The 22,680-nt window shown below is 48.2% G+C and overlaps 1 protein-coding gene across 11 annotated transcripts in view; it reads left to right on the forward strand.

Moving 5' to 3' along the window:
• Nucleotides 1-22,680, forward strand: part of PNPLA7 (patatin like phospholipase domain containing 7) — a 64,733-nt gene that overhangs the window by 4,558 nt on the left and 37,495 nt on the right. For 8 of the 11 annotated variants that reach the window (XM_045043395.1, XM_045043394.1, XM_045043390.1 and 5 more), the window contains exons 6-15: nt 536-627; nt 808-948; nt 1,524-1,683; nt 3,696-3,776; nt 6,232-6,360; nt 6,995-7,093; nt 8,317-8,443; nt 8,982-9,122; nt 13,396-13,496; nt 13,614-13,760. In XM_045043395.1, coding sequence (XP_044899330.1) covers nt 536-627; nt 808-948; nt 1,524-1,683; nt 3,696-3,776; nt 6,232-6,360; nt 6,995-7,093; nt 8,317-8,443; nt 8,982-9,122; nt 13,396-13,496; nt 13,614-13,760 — 1,218 coding nt within the window. The remainder of the gene's footprint in view (nt 1-535; nt 628-807; nt 949-1,523; nt 1,684-3,695; nt 3,777-6,231; nt 6,361-6,994; nt 7,094-8,316; nt 8,444-8,981; nt 9,123-13,395; nt 13,497-13,613; nt 13,761-22,680) is intronic. The other 3 variants (XM_045043392.1, XM_045043393.1, XM_003996128.6) reach the window with 2 other exon arrangements.

The following is a 22,680-nucleotide window of genomic DNA, read 5'->3' on the forward strand; positions in this document are numbered from 1 at the left end:
TTGTTACTTGTTCTGAATAAGCAGTTAATTCATGTTCTTTGTAGCAAACTCGAAATACCACACAAGAAGCCATGTGAGTCCTTAGGTGGACCTCCTGTTCTCCTGGCCATGAAACAAAGACACACTGGTGCTGCTTGCAGGCCATGATGCTGGCCTAGAGCCTGAACGGGATAGGGCCAGCTTTTAAAAGGCTGTCGAAAGGGGCTGCTGTGCCAGCGTGACAGAGGGGAGGCTGAGTGTCAGCTTTGCAGGCAGAGGGAACACAGGCCTGAGGATCCAGCACTCTGAGAATGCTGGCTGTTTGGTGATACGGCCAGGTGGCACTTCATCGCCAACGGCACCAGGGATGGTTCCCTGTGCCCAGGGCAAGTGGGGCAGGTGGGGCAGGCAGGGAAAGACCCTGGGAGCTGCTGTCACACCTGCAGGCAGCCCAGCTCCTGAGGGCTGCGATTGACCCCTGAGGTTGACCCCTGAGGCTGAGGCTGGGTCCAGTAGGTCACAGGGTCAGGACTCGGCCTTTCCCTTCACCTTGCAGGTGACCACGCTGCCCCACACTCTTGTGGGGAGCACGGCTGCCCCCCGGCAGCGGGCAAGGAAGAGGACCAAAGTGCTGTCTTTGGCCAAGAGGTACTGGGAATGTCCTTGAGACCACACGTGCCCCAGCTGGCCTCCCTGGCGGGCCCTGGTGAGCCTGCTGGCCATCACTGCTGCCTATGGCTTCCCTGCCTCTGGGTTTGCAGTACTCCTGCCATCTGCTTCGAACCCCTTTGGGCTTCTGCTCCAGAGGCACATATCTCTGCTTTGTAGGATTCTGCGTTTCAAGAAGGAATACCCAACCCTGCAGCCAAAGGAGCCACCACCCTCCCTGCTGGAGGCGGATCTCACAGAGTTCGACGTGAAGAATTCTCACCTGCCATCAGAAGTTTTGTACATGCTGAAGAATGTGAGGTGAGACCAGCCGGGTGAAGGAGGCTGCAGGAGGCCTGGGGCTGTGCTCCCTAGGACTGCCCGAGCTAAGTTTACCTTCCCTGGCCGTCCGCACGGCCTCTCGCAGCTCTTTCCTGTTTAGTTTAGTATTTGTTTACTAATCAGCATTTCCGTCTTCGTGAGGAAACTCAGAGCAGCTATGGGAAGTGTGTGGCTGGATCAAAGCTGCAAATCTGGGTTCCCTTGCATCTCTGCCCAGAAACCCCATTCTTTCTAGTGGCGCTTCACCATCCAGGAGGGGTGTCCCGTCCACCTGCTTTTGCTTATGTCTCTGGTTCAGATTCATAGTCATGGCTCAAGAGTTCTTCGAGCTGGCGGGAAAGCAGTTTATGGGAATTCCCGAAGTGTAAGCTTCTGTCCTGACAGTGACTCCAGGTGGCCAGTGCCGCAGGGTCTGCTTCTCTGTGAACTCTAGCCCTGTGGGTCTGACCAGCAGTGCCTGTGGCAGTGGCTGTATTTGCATCAGCCTCTTTGAAATGCTGTCCTTCCTTCTCTCCTTTCCAGAAGGTGTCCCACATGTGCTATGGTTCTTACAGGGTCCTGGGCCACTTTGAGAAGCCACTGTTCCTGGAACTTTGCAAACACATGATCTTTGTACAGCTGCTCGAAGGGGAACACGTCTTTCAGCCAGGGGAACCAGATACCAGCATCTATGTAGTGCAGGATGGGCGTCTGGAAGTCTGCATCCAGGACGCGGTAAGAGCGCCTGTCACGTGTGTGGATGGCCCAAGGGAGTGCAGAGCAAGGTGGAGGGTGTGGGTCTGTTGTGTATGTTGTTTGTTGTGTTTCTTTTTAAAGTAAGTTCTACACCCAACATGGGGCTTGAACTCACAACCCTGAAGTCAAGAGTTGCATCCTCTACCAACTGAGCCAGCCAGGCGCTCATGTTGTGTTTTTACTTAGATGTCTGCCATTAAAAACATTTTTTTTAATTTTTTTTTTCAACGTTTATTTATTTTTGGGACAGAGAGAGACAGAGCATGAACGGGGGAGGGGCAGAGAGAGAGGGAGACACAGAATCGGAAACAGGCTCCAGGCTCCGAGCCATCAGCCCAGAGCCTGACGCGGGGCTCGAACTCACGGACCGCGAGATCGTGACCTGGCTGAAGTCGGACGCTTAACCGACTGCGCCACCCAGGCACCCCTGAAAACATTTTTTTAAGTTTTATATTGAAAAGTTAGTATAACATTTTAAGTTTCAGTTCTTTGGGGAAAATGGCACACTTTGGTCCCGGCATTGGCACACAGCTGCCCTTCAGTGTTGGTACGTTACCTTCACTCATGCATGTGGGGGTACCCATGGGTTAGTGGGCTCAGTGGCATTCGGTGGTTTTCTGCCTTTTACCTGTTCTAAGGCTTTTGAGATGTCTCTCCAGTTTCCCGAGAACACCCTCAGCAGTTGGGTGTTGACCTGCCACCATCAGTTGTACCCTTGCCTGTTGTGAATGATTTTAACTCTAAGAAAATGATTAAGGTATTAATTCAGCTGGAAATGCAATACTTGCTTCCTGCCTCTGTTAATTACACCCATGAATCAGACGTCCCAGGGAGCAACTTCCAGGCCAATCAAGCCTGTGGAAGTCTTGCTTTCCAGCAGAATGTATCCTTTGATTTGCCCAGGGGAGTGACCCAGGCTTCCCACTGCTTGTTATTGTTGAAGCAGACACTCAGTGAGCCCCAGTCTGCACAAAGTGGCCCCTGACCTTAGGGAAGTCCCCACCTGCCAGGACCCTGGGGTGGGCCCTGACCCACAATGGATCCCACATATTCTTCGGGTTTCTAGATACGATGTTGTCCGGGCAAAATTACTGTGTGTGTGTGTGTGTGTGGCTTCATCCCACACTGGACTTGATGGGATGATGAGAGAAGAAATGGTCTTTGTCTAGTTTCCTCCCATTTGGGCCATCAGCATCCAGGGTTATTGTTTCCCAGCTAGCAGGCCTTTCCTGAAAATGTGACTTTGGGCCAGAAGGAAGGGTTCTTGGAGGGTGACCAGGGCCAAGTTTGAACAAGTTCAAAAAGGAGTTTCCTGGGTGAAGCTGAGAAGTTCCTGTATTAAATAAGCACCCGTTGGGGCGCCTGGGTGGCTCAGTCAGTTGAGCGTCCGACTTCGGCTCAGGTCGTGATCTCGCAGTCCGTGAGTTCGAGCCCTGCGTCGGGCTCTGTGCTGACAGCTCAGAGCCTGGAGCCTGTTTCGGATTCTGTGTCTCCCTCTCTCTCTGCCCCTCCCCTATTCATGCTCTGTCTCTCTCTGTCTCAAAAATAAAAATAAACGTTAAAAAAAAAATAAATAAAAAATAAATAAATAAATAAATAAGCACCTGCTTTTCTTTCTCTTTTAATCCAGTGGAAAAACACATCAAAATGCTATTATTGATGCCAGTAACAACCGAATTTGGTCCTTAGAACTTTTTGTTTGGGCCAGCACACTCACTTAGGTTTTATGAAATTCAATCTAAGTCCTCCTAGTGAGAATATGCCCTGGGTTGAAGGGCCATGCCCAGGCCGAGCTTCCTGATTGCTCTTAACTCATCTTTGTTTTTTCTGTCCTCTGCTTTGGAGCTTATTCCACCTCTAATTCCTGAAGGTCAAGTAGGGTACAGCCTAACCCTTGGGACAGGCGACAGTGGAGGCTGGGTTGCCCAGCTGGCCTGGGCTGGGCTGAGCCACCTGTCAGGGGATGACTCTGCTCTGTTTCCTGAGTGCAGGATGGCACCGAGGTGGCGGTCAAGGAGGTTCTGGCTGGAGACAGCGTCCACAGTCTCCTCAGCATCCTGGATGTCATCACTGTGAGTCTCCTGGGTCTACCCGGAAGTCACCTGGACAGCATGTCCCTCACTGCCGAGTCCAGTTCTCCCCAGTGGCGAGGGGCTGGCCTAGGACGGGAGGGACCCCTAGCAGGTCAAGGGTGTGTGGGAGAGCAGCTTTAACTGTGTGTTGAAGGAGAGCTGGGCATTTACTCACGGGTTTTGGCTGTCTCTTAAACGATTATTGTTATATACACGTGGTCTGAGATGCAAAAGGCACAAATGTTGTGAGTGAAAACACTTCCTCTCACCCTTTAGGCCCCAAGACCCCTTCCTAGGAGGGCCCTCCCATGGATCTTCTGTGGTAACGGGTGTCTCTCTGTTGTTCCCAATCTCCTGCTGTTGACTGGTTTTGTGTGCACACCACTCCATATGTTTGAGGATCAATTTGCAAGACAAATCCCTAGCAGAGACTTCCCAGGTGTGAGAGTGCACCCCCCACACGCCTGAGCCACGGTCCTGCAGGAGGACCCCTGTGTCCTCACCCCACCAGCTAGGGAGCCATCTCATGTTTGATCTTTGCCAGTCCAGTCAATTAAAAGATAACATTTCATGTTATCTTGGGATTTTTAAACTTTTTATCATGGTACACTTGAAACATATTCAAAAGTAGACAGAATCGTAAAATTAATCGTGTGTGCATCACCAGCTTCAAAAAGTCTCAGCTCAGCATGACTATTCCCATCTCATTAGCTAGAATTTAATGTTTAATTTTCTTTTTCTCATGAGCAAAGTCTTCTTACAATGAAGCTAATCTTAGGTGTCTGCTACCTGAGCTTAGATAATGCACACACCTGTGTAGCTCAAAAGGTGGCATGTGATTGTCACCTCACCTTCGAAGTCATACTTTCTGCTTTCACTTTTAGCTATGCACTGAGGCAGCTTATACCTCAGTTTCCCCAGAAACTGCACAGAGGAGTCTCTAGAGCAGTGCAGCAGACCTTGGCAAGGATGCATCCGTGTGGGGCCAGGAACCTATGTACACAAGTGTGACACTCACATGGTGGGCGGAGCCCTTGGTGGGTGTCCTCTGATCCAATTCTTGAGTTCTTGTGCACAAGGAGGTGATAAACTCCAGAGACTTTGAGGGTGCCCATTGTTTTCACCCATCCCTGTTAGGCTGGCACAGACATGTTTTGAGCTGGGGTGGGGCCTGGGGTGGAGGCATGGATAGGACTCCGGCATCTTGCTCTGGCCCCAGGACCTGGTGTGCCTTCACGAGATGCTTGGCCAGGGCTGAGAGGGACACTACCTCTGAGCAAGGCGGACCTGCCTTGGAAGGCCAGCTGGGGGCAGCCTCTGCCTGGAGCCTTGTGCTGGGAGAGGCTACCCAGACGTGCAGGACAGGCCCCATATGGCTGTGTAGGGCTCTGGCTGGTGTGTTGGAATCTGTAAGGTGCGCAGTTTTCTTTCTGTAAAGGATGTGAAATGAGCAGAAATGATTCCAAGGAGAAGAGCTGAGTCCCAGAACTCACTCAGAGCATTTGAGAACCACATGCCCAGAGTTCCCGATGTACAGGGCTTGGTTAGGAGGTCGGGACTAGCCCGCTCCCCCATTGTGGGCAAACTTCCAGTTACACTCAGCTCCCTCCAGAGACTGCTGGGCCCACCCTGGTAACACAGACGTTGCTAACATGTGAGGACTTACAAGGGTTGAGGGGCTCCCCCTGAAACCAGGGACCCAGACCGGCCAAGTTCCTGACCATTCAACCCTGGCGGTGTAGATGTGGTGTACGTGTGGGCCACTGAGACTCCTCCGTGGCAGGGCGGGGGGAAGGGAGGCATGCAAGTGGTGCAGCCACTGTGGAAACAGCATGGTAGTTTCTTGAAAGTTAAAGATGCATAGACCGCATGGCTCAGAAGTTCCACTCCTGGATATTTAGCAAGAGAAATGAAAACTGTTTGCACAAAATCCGGTGCGTGAACATTTATAACAGCTTATTTATAATTGCCCCAAACTGGAAACAGGCCCAGTGCCCTTCAGCTGCTGGGTGGTAAGGACACTGTGAAGCATCCATAAAATAACCCCGTTCTCAGCCATGAAGAGTGCCACTGCTGGTGTGTGAACAGCATGGCGGGCCTCCAGTTGCCGTCTCTGTGAGAGGAGCCAGACCTGTGTGGTTCCATTTATGTGACCTTTTGACAAAGGCAAAGCCGTCAGGACAGAGAAAATCCCAGGGGTTGCCAGGAAGCAACAGTGGAAGGATAGGCTGGTGCCAGCAGAGGGTGGCATCCTCGCCAGAAAAACGGGTTTCTCTGTAGTGCCAGCCGGCTCCTCTGAGGTGGTTGGTGCTTGGAGCCCGCTGGCCGTCTGCTTCCCGTGCAGGGCAAGGCTCCTCAGGGCCCTCGTGGGTGTCCCGTGTGGGGCAAGGTGCTGGCATCTCACCCCTTCTGGAGACAGGGTGCTGGGAGCGGCCTGACCTCGCTGTCCTTGCAGGGCCACACTGCTCCATACAAAACCGTGTCCGCCCGTGCGGCCGTCCCTTCCACTGTCCTCCGGCTCCCAGCAGTGGCTTTTCAAGGAGTTTTTGAGAAGTATCCTGAAACCCTGGTGAGGGTAGTGCAGGTGGGTCGCTTTTGCAGTCCCCCTTTCTGGCCTGGGAGCCACTGCACGCACATGAAGGCGCATCCCGAGTGGGTGTAGAAAGGATTAAGGTGGCTTTTGGAAGTTTTGTAATACATATTTTACAATAAAAGTTAACATTCATGACCTCACAGAGGTCCTCGGAACTCCTACCAGCCCCCAAGAGGGTTCTTTTTTTATTATTATTATTATTTATTATTATTATTTTAATTTTTAACGTTTATTTATTATTGAGAGACAGAGAGACACAGAGCATGAGCAGGGGAGGGGCAGAAAGAGGAGGAGACCTAGAATCTGAAGCAAGCTCCGGGCTCCGAGCTGTCAGCACAGAGCCCGACGTGGGGCTCGAACCCACAGACTGTGAGATCATGACCTGAGCTGAAGTCAGACGCTTAACTGACTGAGCCACTCAGGCGCCCCTCTTTTTTTATTATTAAACTTGTTTTGAAGTAATCTTAAAGATTTACCAAAAACTTGCACACATAATGCAGAGAGTCCTTACGTCCCTAGCGTCAATATCTTAGGTGGCCGTTGGGGGGTTGTCAGAACCTCGGGTTCATGCCTGGGAGGGTGGTGAGGGGCGCGGGGGTCTGAGGAGGCGCCGGGCTTGGCACAGCTGGCTGTCCCCTCACAGATCATCATGGTGCGGCTGCAGAGGGTCACCTTTCTGGCTCTGCACAACTACCTGGGCCTGACCACAGAGCTCTTCAACCCTGTAAGTGCAGCCTCGCCTCCCCCCACCCCCCCCACCCCATCCTTGTGGCCAGGACCCTGGGCTTGAAAGGTTTACTCCTCTGCCTTAAAGCAGATGCTGGTAGATGAGTCGGGGGCTTGAGTGTCCCGAGAGTTCCTGCCGAGAACCCTGCCCACCCATGGGGTTTGGGGGATGGGACTCCTGCTCTGATACCCCTCCCAGAACAGCCTGCAGTTTGGCCTGAATGTGGCCCCTTTGGTCACCTTGCTCTGTGGCCTCATTTCCCCTTTCCTGTTGCTCACTTGGCGCACACAGCTGAGCTGCCTGCCCACCTGGCGGAGGCGGCCACCTCCTGCACCCTGGGGTCCCTCCCGCCATGGGGTTGAGCTGATGGCTGTGAGAAGGGTCAGCTCACTCCACCCGGAGCTGCTGTGAGCAGTAGATGAGACCCTCCGAGGCCCTGGTTGGAGGGGGCTGGATGCTGACCTCTAATTATTGGGGTCAGTGTTACACTTGGGTGTTGTCTCTAGTTTTGATGGGCATTAGGTTTTATCATATTCTTTTACTGGTATTTTAGGACATATCCTTTTGGTGTTTTTTTTAACTTAAGATTTAAGAAAAATGTTTATTAGAGAGTGTGCACGCACACACGCGAGTGGGAGAGGGGGTGGGGGTGGACAGAGGATCTGAAGCAGGCTCTGCATTGAGAGCAGAGAACCCGATGTGGGGGCTCAAACTCATGAAGCTTGAAATCATGACCACCCAGGTGCCCCAACCTTTTGTTTTCTACATTACTGTCCGTCTTTTTTTAAAACAAATTTTTAATGTTAATTTTTTGAGAGAGACAGAGTGTAAGCAGGGGAGGGGCAGAGAAAGAGGGAGACACAGAGTCCAAAGCAGGCTCTAGGCTCTGAGCTGTCGGCACAGGGCCCGATGCGGGGCTCGAACTCACAAACTGTGAGATCATGACCTGAGCCGAGATCAAGAGTCGGATGTTTGACTGAGCCATCCAGGTGCCCCAATATTACTTTCCATCTTAATGAAGGGCATTAAGGTTTCTGACAGTGTGGACCACCATTTAAACTTGACGGAGTTGCCAGGATAAAGCAGGCTGGGCCTTTGTTGCGGTAAGCACACAGCTAGTCTCTCCACTGGTCACCACTCTTCTCATCCCCCTAAGTGTGGCTGCGGAGAGTACTAGCCCAGGGTACCGCTGGAGCACCTGCTTCTTTCTCACGCCCCAGGAGAGCCAGGCCATCCCCCTGGTGTCTGTGGCCAGCGTGGCTGCTGGCAAGGCCAAGAGGCAGGTGTGCTGTGGCTCTGAGGATCGTCTTGAGAGGCCCCTCCGGCCCCAGGAGTCCTGCGATCCAGGTACTGGCCCTGGCCTGGCCTCCAGCCTGTGTCGGGCCTCCTTTCCTCCCCTCACCCCTGTCTCTGTGGGAGGACTTGGCTGTCCAGGAGACAGCCGTTCGGGGAGTAGATTCCAAACTTCATGTCGCTCTAGCCCTTGAGAGGGGCCTACATCTGGGGCAAGAGACTGTCCGTTGAAGCATCTTGGCTGGGGGTCACCTCCAGGGTGACAGTATAACGTGCAGCCATGCTAACAGATGTGGGACAGGTCACCAGCTCGTGTGTAAACAAATGGCTAACAGACTAGTAAAATCAAGCTGTGCTGCGCGGGGTCCTTCCTGGAAGGTGGCTTTGTATAAACTCACCTGAGGGTCCGGTGGAGCACCGAAGCGTGCCAGGCTCATGCCAGTGCGCTTGGAGGGCCACCTGGACTAAAACGGTCCCTGGGAAGGGCCAGGCACGTGTAGGTGGTGAGGGTGTGGTCAGAGGCCCTTGAGACGTGATTTGTGCACTGCTGTGGGAACAGAGGCCTTGCTTCCCACCCGTCTCCTCCCGGCAGATCGAGGGGGCAGCCGTGCAGCAGCCCCTGGGCCTCTGCTGAAGAGGAGCCAGTCCTTCCCGCTGCCTTCCGTTCACGAAGAGATCCTGGATGAGCTCGGCAAGGCCCAGGCAGGTGACCAGGCCCCTTTTGCTCCACCAGGTAAGGCATTGGGTACCCTGACCTTGGAGCGTTGATGGGTGGGCAAGCCCTCAGGCCCAGAGAACCCTGTGCACACACTCAGCCTTGATTTGATGCGATGGTGATTGTCTTGGTGCCCCAGGCATCCTGTGGGCTCCTCTCCACACTGCGCCACTTCTGTGCTCCCCGTGTTCTCACCCCCGAGGCTGTGCCCGGCCACTGCAGGAGCATCTGCTCCAGCACCATCCTTTGTTCCCTGTGCACACCATCAGGCTGCATCCCCTGCTGAAATAGACTTCCTAGGCCCTCTGGCTCCTCAGCTGCCACTGGATCTGCTTCCACGCAAGCAGAGCTCTCCAGGAGCTGTCCGTGCCAGCTCGTCCCCAGTCTGTCTCTGCTGTGCTTTCTCAGCAGCTCTCTGCCCCTCTCTGGGGCACCTTCCCCACAGGGACTTGGCCTCTGGGTGGATAGGCTCCCAGCGCATCCTGGCGGTTGGGCCAGGGATTCTCTCATCCCGTCCGGCAGCCTTCACAAACTAGCTCATTCCTTACCAGCTTCTAATTTTGCTCTTATGTTCATTAGAAAGTTTGTTTCGTTTTTATGTGCATTTTGTGAGTGGCCGGCAGGTTTCGTCATCTGGTGTATTTGAGAGCTATCTGGGTACCCCTTTAAGAATTGTCTGTTTATATTCTCTGCTCATTTTCTGCAGGGTTTCCTGAGTCTGCCTTGTTGATTTGCATTAATTCTGTATGTGCTCTGGATAGAGACCTTCCACCATTTGTAATTGTTCAGATGTCTTTTGTCCGTGTCCGTCTGTTACAACGCCCAGCCTTGTGGACCATTGTGGAGCAGGAATCCTTGATGTTCATTTATTGAAAAGCAGCCGTTGCACACCTTGTGATTTGTGTTTGGGGCCTTCCTTATTCTTTGCTCATTCACTGGGTTGTAAGTGCATTTGTCTAGATCCTTTTCTGCTAGCTCTGTGGTTTTCCCTTCCCTGAGGTCTCATTCATTTGCACTTCCTACTTGTATGTGTTTGAAGTAAGAAATTAGGTCTTTTCTTACTTTGTATACTGATAATTTACACAGCGCCATTAAGATCTTTCATTTACCTGTTGCTTTTTTTTTCCTTTGGTGCCATGTTCATTTGGTATCAAGTTTCTGACTCTACGTGGAATTTTTTGTTTGTTTAGTAATAGATTTTTGGAGATATGATTCACATACCATTAAGTTCACCCTTTTTAAAAAAAATGTTTATTATTATTTTTTTTGAGACAGAGTGGGGAGGGTTTGGAGTGGGGGAAGAATCCCAAGCAGGCTCCATGCTCAGCACAAAGCCCAATGAGGAGCTCGAACTCACAACCGACTTCCAGATCATGACCTAAGCCAATATCAAGAGTCAGATGCTTAATTGACTAAGCCATCCAGGTGCCCTGAGTTCACCCTTTTATTTATGTATTTATTTACTTAGGGGCGCCTGGGTAGCTCAGTTGGTTGGGCATCTGCCTTCGGCTCAGGTCATGATCTCGTGGTTCACAAGTTTGAGCCCCATATCGGCCCTGTGCTGACAGCTCAGAGCCTGGAGCCTGCTTCTTGGATTCTGTGTCTCCCTTTCTCTCTGCCCTTCCCCTGTTTATTCTCTGTCTCCCTCCCTCCCTCCCTCCCTCTCTCTCTCTGTCTCTCTGTCTCTCTCTCTGTCTCTCTCTCTCTCTCTCTCAAAAATAAATAAAACATTTAAAAATTTTTATTTATTTACTTAATTTCTTTATTTTTTAAAGCTTATTTATTTGAGGGAGAGAGAGAGAGCAGGGGAGGGGCAGAGAGAGGGAGAGAGAATCCCAAGCAGGCTCTGCACTGTCAGCGTGGAGCCCAATGCGGGGCTCAAACTCATGAACTGTGAGATCATGACCTGAGCTGAAGTCAAGAGCCGGACGATTAACCAGCTGGCACCCCCCCAGTTCACCCTTTTAAGGTGTACAATTTATTAGTATATTCACAAAATTTTACACCCATCACTACTGTCTGTTCCCAGAACATTTTGTCAGACAGTGGAAACGCTGTGTCCTCATCAGCCGTCACCCCCTGCACCAGCCCCGGGCAACCACTGATCTGCTTTCTGTCTCTTGGGTTTGCCTGTTCTGGATATTTCTTTACTAGGATCTACTTTTTGGGTATCTTTTGTGTTTTTAGGTATTCCTTTGTGTTCTATTTGCCTGTTTCTTCATGGATACCAAGGTGTTCTCAATTTTCATTGACTGCTTATGGTTGTATAATATGAATACAGAAGGTGTAAATCGTAAATGGACAGCTTATGATTTTTCATAAACTGAACTCACTTGTGAGGCCGGCACCCAGGTGCAAAAAACAGGTGCCACGGTTACCAGTGGTGAAGTTAGGCTGCTGCTCCCTGCCCTTTTGAGTCCCAGCAGTCAGGCTGCTTCTCAGCTTTCGTCTGACATCCATGCGTGTTGTGTGGAGCAAGACGCACCTGTTCTCGCTGATGGATAGAGATTTATTGTGTGAATACACTGCATGTGTGTCTGTTGAACACACACGTATGTGTTCCTGTTGAAACCGCTGGCTCATAAAGTGCACACGATTGACTTGGAGGCACTGCCCACGCTCTTCTGAGTGTCGGTCCCAGTTCGTGCTTCCACTACCCTCCCAAGGCTGTGCTGTCCAGTGTGGAGCCTCTGTCCCCTCAGGTGCTCTTGGCCTTGGGTGTCTGTGCTGCCGACAGGTCGCACCATCTTCCGGGAAACCTCCTGCTCTTGCACCGTCCTGTCTTCTTCACCTGACCCCCTGGGCCACAGTGGGTCTCTCTGTGGCTGCACCTCCAGCCTCCTGATGACTCTTGAGCCCCAGCACTTTACGTTTCCATGGGGAGTGGGCTGCCATTGTCTTTTGTCCATTTTCCTCTTAGGGTGTCATTCGTCTAATTGCTGATTAATAGGACTTCTTTAGATAGTCTCTGTTAGATATAGGTACTGAAAATATTTTGTGCTCTTTTCACCCTCTTAATGGTGTCTTTTAATGAATAGAAGTTTTTAAATTTCACAGAGTCCAATTTATCAATTTTTTTCTTTTGTGATTATTATTTGTGTCCTATTTAGGAAATCTGCCTGTAAGATTTAACATTTTACCGTTCACATGTATCCTTCTAGGATTGGTTCTTTTGTCTAAAGTGAACGGGGGTCATGATACACTTTTTTCCAGCTATTCAGCTGACCTGCTGTATTTTTTAAAAATGTGTTTAGCAAATTTTTTCAAAAGAAGCTTAAGTGCTAGATAACTGAAAATAATAGCAGTCCACAAATAATAAAGTTTGACTCTGAATTATCTAGTTCCATTAACATGTCTGGTTAACATCCATGCAGGTCCCAATACCTTTTCTCTGGTCCAGAAAAATAATGCCCTCTTAGAGGACATGTGTCTGCAAAGATCAGAGACACTGATCAGAATCTTAAGTTTTGTCAACTGTCTTGTATATAGTATATAATACGTGATGTGTATAAACTAGGAGAATAGCATCCTACAGAAATGTGTAACCTTTGATATATGCGTGTATCCGTTACGGGGAGTATGGTTGGGTTTTATTTGTAAAATAGATATTGGTATCACAATACCTTGGCTTAATAATAAAACAATAATATGTTAATATATAAAATGTTAATATGTTGTTAAATAATAACATAACAGTATTACAGTAAGTACTATAAATACACAGTATCTCAGACTGAGCAAAAATAGTTATGATTAAAAGTTGGTTGTGGGGGTACCTGGCTGGCTCAGTCAGTGGAGCGTGTGACTCTTAATCTCGGGGTCATAAGTTTGAGTCCACGTTGGGTATACAGATGACTTAAAAATAAAATCTTAAAAATAAAAAAATTTTTTCTTCTAATGTTTAGTTTTGAGAGAGAGCACAAGTGGGGTAGGGGCAGGGAGACAGTCACAGAATCCAAAGCAGGCTCTGAGCTGTCAGCACAGAGCCTGATGCAGGGCTGGAACTCATGAGCTGTGAGATCATGACCTGAGCTGAAATCAGGCACTTAACCTACTGAGCCACCTAGGCGCACCCCCCCCCCCCAATTTTTTTAATTTAAAAAACAAAATAAAAGTTGGTTGTGGGTCACAGGAGAGCGTGAAAGCACAGTGACTTTGTGCTCCAGTGGTTTTATCTACCAGGGTCTGTATTCCTCAGGCTTCGGAGAGCTCAGCCGGCCTTCGGTGAGTGCATATGGACCCACGTGCCCAGGCTGGTCCTTAGTGTCCTCAGTCTTCCCTCTATTTGTAGGGGGCACAGCAGGTGCGACCTCAGACCTGAGGATGGCATGTGACCGTGCCAGGGTCCTTCTCCATGCAGAAGAACGCCTTGGGAGCTCTGTGGCCAGCAAGGTGGGTGGTGACCCTCTTTCGCCTCTCTGGCTTTGGTGCTCCTTGGCTGTAGTGTGTCCTGCGGGGACCCTTCCCCTGCCACACCCCTCTGATCATGCTGCCTCTGTTCTTCTCAAGTCCAAGAAGAACGTGATTGTTGCAGACACTCCCTCTGTGGTCTTCCACTACTCAGAGACTAACTTAGATGAGACTGTCTCCAGCAGGAAGACAGATGCTATCTTCAGAGCCGCCAAGAAGGACCTGCTCACCCTGATGAAGCTGGACGTAAGTGGCCACCCTCCTGCCCTGTCTCTGGCTTGGGTGAGCATGGAGACATGTGCAGTCTCTGGTGGGACAGGTGGGTGATGACTCCTGCACATTGTCCTAAAGACCCACGCCTTTGGGGCAGTGCGTCCCAGGATGGAGTTATTGTGCTGGTGGCTTCGCAGACCCTCTCCCTGGCACTTTCTCAGTACATCCTTGCCCTCCTCCGCGGGCTGTGAGTCCTGTGTGCTCTGCAAACTTTGGATGCCATCTAAGGGTTAAAGAGTTGTGAATACCTTGTATACAGAAGAGAGTGGGTGCCCATGGAGCCACCACATAAGGGAACAAACTACTGGTCCCGATACCAGCTGTGTGCCCTCAGTGGCTGCAACCCCCTGCTCCCCGGGAAGACCACTGCCTTGCGCCTGTGTGTGGACTTGATGTGCGCGACTCCTCCTGTGTGTCCTCTGGGCCTACTGACACTTGCTCAGCTTTGTGCCTGTGACCTGCCCACACGGTTGTCAGTCCTGGAGGCCCCATCACTGCTGTCTCTGGCTCGGGCCAGCATGGGAATGTGCTGTGCATATCTATCTCTCATATCACAGCACATCCGTGCTGTGGAGGGACACACACTCCTGTGTCTGTGTCCCAGGGGGTATATATCACCACTGGCCCAGATCAGTGGCAAGGGCTCCTGTGACCCTGCATGCATGACAGCAGTTGGGATTTTCAGACTTTTCCATTTCAGACAAATAAGGCACAATGAACATGGCTTTTAATTTTTCTTATTTTATTGTTTTTTAAGATTTTATTTTTGGGGGCACCCGGGAGGTTTGGTCGGTTAAGCATCCAGCTTTTGATCTCAGCTCAGATCTTGATCTTAGGGTCGTGAGTTCAAGCCCCATGTTGGGCTCCACACTGGGCATGGAACCTACTTAAAAAAAAAAAAAATGCTTATTCTGTATCTGTTGATATGACCATGTGGGGTTTTTTTTGTTTTTTTTTTTTTGGTCTGTTGACGGGATGAATTACATTGAACTGATTTTTTATTTATTTTTTTTAAAAACCTGTTTTTTAATGTTTATTTTATTTTTGAAGGAGAGAGAGACAGGGTGTGAGTGGGGGAGACACACACACACACACACACACACACACACACACACACACAGAATCACAAGCAGGCTCCAGGCTCTGAGCTGTCAGCACAGAGCCCAACATGGGGCTCGAACTCACAAACCGCGAGATCATGACCTGAGCCACAGTCGGACGCTCAACCGACTGAGCCACCCAGGCGCCCCCCATTAATTGATTTTTCAAGTGTTGGACCAGCCTTGCATACCTGGGACAGATCCCACTTGTTTGTTGCGTATAATTCTTATGTTGTTGGATTTGATTTGCTAATGCTTTGTTGAGAAATTTTGCATCTGTGTTCATGAGAGATACAGGTCTATAGTTTTATTGTATTGTCTTTGGTTTTGGTGTTTGGGAAATGCTGGCCTCATAGAATAAGCTAAGAATTCCCTCTGCTTCAATTTTCTGAAAGAGATTGTAGAGAATTAGTGTAATTTCTTCCTTAAATATCTGGCAGAATCTACCAGTGAACCCATCTGGGCCTGGTGCATTCTGTTTTGGAGAGTTATTAATTGCTGACTCAATTTCTTAATAAATATAGGATTATTCAGGTAGTCTCTTGTGTGAATTTTGGTGGATTGTGTCTTTCAAGGAATAGGCTCATTTCATCTAGGTTATTAAATTGTTGAACATAGATTGTTCATAGTATTCCTATATTATCCTTTTACTTTGCTGGTTATCTGTAGTGATGTCCCTTCTTTCATTTCTGATGGTAATAATTTGTGTTCTCTTTCTTTTTTTTCTTAGTCGGCTATAGGCATATCAATTTTGTTGATTTTTTTCAAAGAATTGGCTTTTGATTTTGTTGATTCTCCCTATTGATTTCCTGTTCTCAATTTTATTGATTTCTGCTCTAATTTTTTATTTAAAAAAATTTTTTTTTAACATTTATTTATTTTTGAGAGACAGAGAGAGGCAGAGTATGAGCAGGGGAAGGGCAGAGAGAGAGGGAGACACAGAATTTGAAGCAGGCTCCAGGCTCCGAGCTGTCAGCAGAGAGCCCAACGCAGGGCTCAGACCCACACACCGCGAGGTCATGGTCTAGCCGAAGTCAGATGCTTAACTGAGCCACCCAGGCGCCCCTGCTCTAATTTTTATTATTTCTTTTCTTCTGCCTACTTCTAATTTACCTTTTTCCCCTTATTTTATTTTATTTTATTATTATATTTTTAATGTTTATTTATTTTTGAGAGAGAGACAGAGTGTGAGCAGGGGAGGGGCAGAGAGAGAGAGAGACACACAGAATCTAAAGCAGGCTCCAGGCTCCAAGCTGTCAGCACAGAGTCCAGTGCAGAACTCAGACTCATGGATCACAAGATCATGACCTGAGCGGAAGTTGCCACCCAGGAGCCCCTCCCCTAATTTTATAAGGTGGAAGCTTAGATTATTGATATTGGATCTTTTCTGATTTATGTAATCAGTGCTATAAGTTTCTATCTAAATGCTGCTTTTGCTGGATCCCACAAATTTTGAGTTGTGTTTTCATTTTCATTTAGTTAAAATTTTGTTTAAAATTTCTCTTGAGGATGCCTGCATGCCTCAGCTGGTTGAGCATCCAACTTCAGCTCAGGTCATGATCTCACGGTTCGTGAGTTCAAGTCCCACATTGGGCTCTGTGCTGACAGCTTGGAGCCTGGAGCCTGCTTTGGATTCTGTGTCTCCCTCGCTCTCTACCCCTCTTCTGCTTTCTCTCTGTCTCTTTCAAAAATAAATAAACATTAAAAACAATTTTTTAAATAAAATTTCTCTTGAGATTTCTTATTTAACCCATGTGTTGTTTAGAAATGTGTTGTTTAGGGGTGTTTGGGTAGCTCAGGTCATGATTTCATGGTCGGGCTCCATGCTGACCGTGGAGCCTGCTTAAGGCTCTCTTCTGTCCCTCTCCCTCAGCCCCTCCCCTGCTCTTGCCGTGAGCACACACTCTCTCTCAAAAAAAAAGAGGTGTGTTGTGTAATTTCCAAGTATTTTTGTCTCTTCCAGTTATATTTCTGTTACGATTTCTCACTTAATTCTGTTGTGCTCTGAGAGCAGACTTTGTATCATTTGTATTTCCTTAAATTTATGAAGATGTGGTTTATCCCCAAGGTATAGGCTATCTTTGTGAATGTTCCATGTGGGAAGACTGTATTCTGCTTTTTTGTATGAAGTAATATAGATGATAAATTATGCCCAGTTGTTGGATGATTCTGTTGAGCTCAGCCGCGTCTTTACGGGTTTTCTGCTAGCTGGGTCTGCATTTCTGACAGAGAGGGCTGAGTCTCCATCTATAATAGTGGATTTGTCTGTTTCTCCTGCGGTTCTGTTTGTGTCTCATGCACTTTAACGTTCTGTTGTTAGGTGCGCACCTCATGTATAGGGTTGGTACACCTTCAAGAATTGACCCCTTTAGAGGCACCAGGGTGGCTCAGTTGGTTAAAGCAGATTGATTTTGCCTCAGGTCATGATCTCACAGTTTCGTGATTTCAAGCCCCACATTGGGCTCTGTGCTGACAGTGCAGAGTCTGCATGGGGTTCTCTCTCTCCCTCTCTCTCTCTGCCTCTCCCCATCTCTTGCTGTCTCTGTTTCTCTCAAAATAAATAAATAAACTTAAAAAAAAATTGACCCCTTTATCATTGAGAAATGTCCATCATTATCCCTGGTAATCTTCCTTCTGAGAAGTCTGCTTCATCCTCTGAAATCAATATAGCTGATTCTGCTTTGTTTTGTTTTCTCTATTCATCTACTTTTAACCCATGTGTGTCTTTACATTTAAAGTGTTTTTTTTTTTAAGTTTATTTATTTTTGACACAGAGAGCGAGCATGAGCTAAGGAGGGGCAGAGAGAGAGAGAGAGAGAGAGACAGAGACAGAGACAGAATCTGAAGCAGGCTCCAGGCTCTGAGCTGTCAGCACAGAGCCCGATGTGGGTCTCAAACTCACGAACCGTGAGACCATGACCTGGGCCGAAGTCAAACGCTTAACCAACTGAGCCACCCAGGTGCCCCCAAAGTGGATTTCTTGTAAACAACATATAGTTGGGTCTTGTTTTTGTAGTTAGTCTGACAACCTTTGTCTTTTTTTTTTCTGCCTTCCCCCTAGTTTATTTTTTAAAATTAATTAGTTAATTTTTAATTTACATCAAAGTTAGTTAGCTTATAATGCAATAATGATTTCAGGAGTAGATACCAATGATTCATCCCCTATGTATAACTCCCAGTGCTCATGCCAACAGGTGTTTTCCTTAATGCCCCTTACCCATTTAGCCCATTTAGCCCATCTGCCCATCTTCCCACCCACAACCCCTCCCACAACCCTCAGTTTGTTCTCTGTATTTAAGAGTATCTTATATTTTGTCCCCCCTCCTTATTTTTATTTTTGCTTCCTTTCCTTTATGTTCATCTGTTTTGTATCTCAAATTCCTCATCTGAGTGAAGTCATATGATATTTGTCTTTTTTGACTGGCTCATTTCACTTAGCATAATACTCTCTAGTTCCATCCACGTAGCTGCAAATGGCAAGCTTTTGTTCCTTTTGATTGCCGAGTAATACTCCATCGTGTATATATACCACATCTTTATCCATTCATCTGTCAATGGACATTTGGGCTCTTTCCATACTTTGGCTATTGTTGATAGCACTTCTATAAACATAGGGGTGCATGTGCCCCTTCGAAACAGTACACCTGTATCCCTTGGATAAATATCTAGTAAGGCAATTTCTGGGTCATAGGGTAGTTCTATTTTTAGTTTTTTGAGGAACCTCCAGACTGTTTTCCAGAGTGGCTGCACCAGCTTGCGTTGCCACCAACAGTGCAAAAGAGAGCCTCTTTCTCCGCATCCTCGCCAACATCTGTTGTTGCCTGAGTTGTTAATGTGAGCCATTCTGACAGGTGTGAGGTGGTATCTCCTTGTGGTTTTGATGTGTATTTCCCTGATGATGAGTGATATTGAGCATTTTTTCATGTGTCGGTTGACCATCTGGATGTCTTCTTTTTTTTTTTTAATTTTTTTTTAACATTTATTTATTTTTGAGACAGAGAGAGACAGAGCATGAACGGGGGAGGGGCAGAGAGAGAGGGAGACACAGAATTGGAAGCAGGCTCCAGGCTCTGAGCCATCAGCCCAGAGCCCGACGTGGGGCTCGAACTCACGGACCGTGAGATCGTGACCTGAGCTGAAGTCGGACGCTCAACCGACTGAGCCACCCAGGCGCCCCTGGATGTCTTCTTTAGAGAAGTAACTATTCATGTCTTTTGCCCATTTCTTCACTGGATTATTTGTTTTTTGGGTGTTGAGTTTGATAAGTTCTTTACAGATTTTGGATACTAACCCTTTATCTGATATATCATTTACAAATATCTTCTCCCATTCCGTCAGTTGCCTTTTAGTTTTGCTGATTGTTTCCTTCGCTGTGCAAAAGCATTTTATTTTGATGAAGTCCCAATAGTTCCTTTCTGCTTTTGTTTCCCTTGTCTCCGGAGATGTGTCGAGTAAGAAGTTGCCGCGGCCGAGGTCAAAGAGGTTTTTGCCTGCCTTCTCCTCTAGATTTTGATGGCTTCCTGTCTTAATTTTAGGTCTTTCATCCATTTTGAGTTTATTTTTGTGTATGGTGTAAGAAAGTGGTCCAGGTTCATTTTTCTGCATGTCGCTGTCCAGTTTTCACAGCACCACTTGCTGAGGAGATTGTCTTTATTCCATTGGATGTTCTTTCCTGCTTTGTCAAAGATTAGTTGGCCATACGTCTGTGGGTCCATTTATGGGTTCTGCATTCTGTTCCAGTGTCTGAGTGTCTGTTTTTGTGCCAACAACCTTTGTCTTTTAATTGGTGCATTCAGACCGTTGATGTGTAAATGATTACTGATAGAGTTGGGTTATTACCTACCACATTGTTTACTGTTTCCCTTTTGTTGCCCTCGTTTTTCTTGTTTTTTGCTTTTTGTGATTATTATGCATTTTGTATCATCTGTTTTTCCTCCTTTTTTGGCTTATCTGTTTTATATTTCTTTTTTACTTTTTTAGTGGTTGCCCTAAACTTGGAGTATATATTTGCATTTAACCCTAGTCTACTTTCAAATTACCCTGACATCATAAGAAATATATATATTGGTCTCTGGCCCCGGCTTCTGACAGCTTCTGAGTTCTCCTTTTAAACACGACACTGCCTTGTAGAGTGTGAGAGCTTAGAACCAGGTAACCCTAACTGGCCACCACTTGGAGCATCATGGCATGCATAACCAGGTACGTAGTTGCTATTGCTGTTACCATTTTGAAGAGATTTACCTGTTAGATCAATTAAGAATAAGAACTATGAGGGGCGCCTGGGTGGCTCAGTCGGTTAAGCGTCCGACTTCAACTCAGGTCACAATCTCGCGGTCCGGGAGTTTGAGCCCCGCGTCGGGCTCTGGGCTGATGGCTCAGAGCCTGGAGCCTGCTTCCGATTCTGTGTCTCTCTCTCTGCCCCTCCCCCATTCATGCTCTGTCTCTCTCTGTCTCAAAAATAAATAAACGTTAGAAAAAAAAAATTAAAAAAAAAAAATAAGAACTATGAGGCTCAGTCCGTGGAGCATGCACCTCTTAATCTCAGGGTCGTGAGTTCGAGCCCCATGCTAGGTATAGAGATTACCTAAAAATAAAATCTTGGGGCCCCTGGGTGGCTCAGTCGGTTAAGCGTCCGACTTCGGCTCAGGTCATGATCTCGTGGCTCGTGAGCTCGAGCTCTGCATCTGGCTGTGCGCTGACAGCTCAGAGCCTGGAGCTTGCTTTGGATTCTGTCTCCCTGTCTCTCTGCCCCTCCCCTGCTCATGCTCTGTCTCTCTCTGTCTCAAAAGTAAATAAACATTAAATAATTTTTTTTTAAATCTTAAAAAAAAAAAAGAATAAGAACCATAAAAGTTTTTATTTTCCCTTCACTTACGTGTCTTCTCCAGTGCTCTTTTCATCATGTCGATCCGAGGTTCTGACCTGTTTCGTTTTCCTTCTCTCTGAAGAACTTCTTTCAACATGTCTCTAGGCAGGTCTGCTGGCAACAGAGTCCCCCTTGGGCGCGTCAGGCAGCATCTTCATCACCCCCTCATGTCTGAAGGGCAATTCCAGTGGGTGCAGAATTCCAGGTTTTCTCTGTTTTTTTTCTCTCAACACTTTCAATATTTGACTTACTTTTGTCTTGCTCATGTTCATTTCCGAGAAGTTAGATGTAATTCTTTGTTCCTCCGTAGCTCAGGTGTTTCTTCTCTCCAGCTTCTTCTTTTTTTTTTTTTTCCTCCAAGTTTGTTTATTTATTTATTTTGAGAGAGAGACAGGGTGAGCGAACTGGAGACAGAGAGGGAGAGAGAGAGAGAGAGAGAGAGAGAGAATCCCAATCCCTGACACGGGGCTCAAACCCACAAACTGTGAGATCGTGACCTGACCTGAAACCAAGAGTTGGACACTAAACTGACTGAGACCCCCAGGCACCTCTTCCCTCCGACTGCTTTCAGGACCCTCGTTTGTCTTGGACCTTCTGCGCTTTGAAATGATCTGTATGCCTGGGTGTGGTGTTCTCTGACTTCCTGGTCTGTGGTTTGGTGTCTGACATTCATTTGGGGGAATTCTCAGTCATTATTGTTTCAGTTATTTCTTTTGTGTCTTTCTCTCTTCCTCCTCCTCCTCCTAGCCTTCCCTTCACATGTGTGTCACACCTTTGTCGTTGTCTCACAGCCCTTGGGGATCCTGTTCTGTGTTTACAGTTTTGCTTGTTTGCTTGAGTTTCACTTCTGGAGTTTCTGTTGCTGTGTCCTTAGGTGTCAAGATTCTTTGCTCAGTGAGTCCAGTCTGCTAATGAGCCCATCAGAGGGCTCCTTTCTGCCATACTGTCTTTATCTCCAGGTTTTCTCTTTGGTTCTCGAGATTTCTCCCTCTGTGCTTACACTGCCCATGTGTTCTCGCGTGCCGCCTACTTGATCCACAGAGCCCTTAGCGTATATTAACCGCAGTTGTTTAAAATTCTACTCTGATAATTCCAACACCTCTGCCAGGTCTGAGTCCGGTTCTGATGGTGCTCTGTCTCTTCAGACTGTGTTTTTGCCTTTGCGTGTGCCTCGTGGTTTCTTCTTGATGGCTGGATGTGATGTCCCGCGTCAGAGGAGCTGCAGTTTCCCTCTGCTCCCCTGGCAGATCCAGGAGGTGCAGCTGGGCTGGTTTTCTCCCTTCTCAGCCCCATAGCTGCTGCCACTGCAGCCCAGCCTGGCGGGGTGTGGGACCTGGGCTCTAATCTGTGGCTTCCTGCCTGGCTTCAGGGGGCACAGCAACCCCCCCACCCCCCGCCCCAGGCCTGCTTTATAGGCTTCTGAGAAAGCACAGGGGGTCAAGGCCTGCCACAGTGCACCTGCACCTTCTCTGCGCAGGCTCCAGGGAGCCTCTGGCTGGAAGAGGGGAAGGGGGTGTCTTCCTCACTTGGGAAGTCAGCACAAGGCCTAGCAAAGCCACCCTGACTCCGCACCCCAGCATCTCATTCATACCAGAGAGTAGCTGTGCTGCCACCTGACCTTACAGTAACCCTGTGCACCTTTGAAAAGATTGATGGTTTTCAGTTGCTGCTTTTAATAACTTTTATTATATTAAAGGTATAATTAATGATAAAAGAGAAGGAACTCTTGTCAGTAGTTCTTGAGTGATATAGGGAGGGGTGGGGAGGGGAAGGGAGGGGAGGACCATGGGTCCCGTGTGGTCTGTGTTCAGTGGGGCCTGTGCCTCTGCGTTGGAGTCTCCCAGTGCGTCTCAGGGTCACCCCCAACCCTTTAGGGAACACAAGATGGCTGACGTGGGCTGGGGCTGGGCACTCCCCTTCCTCTGGC

Source organism: Felis catus, chromosome D4 (assembly GCF_018350175.1).
Source record: "Felis catus isolate Fca126 chromosome D4, F.catus_Fca126_mat1.0, whole genome shotgun sequence".
Lineage (NCBI taxonomy): Eukaryota > Metazoa > Chordata > Mammalia > Carnivora > Felidae > Felis > Felis catus.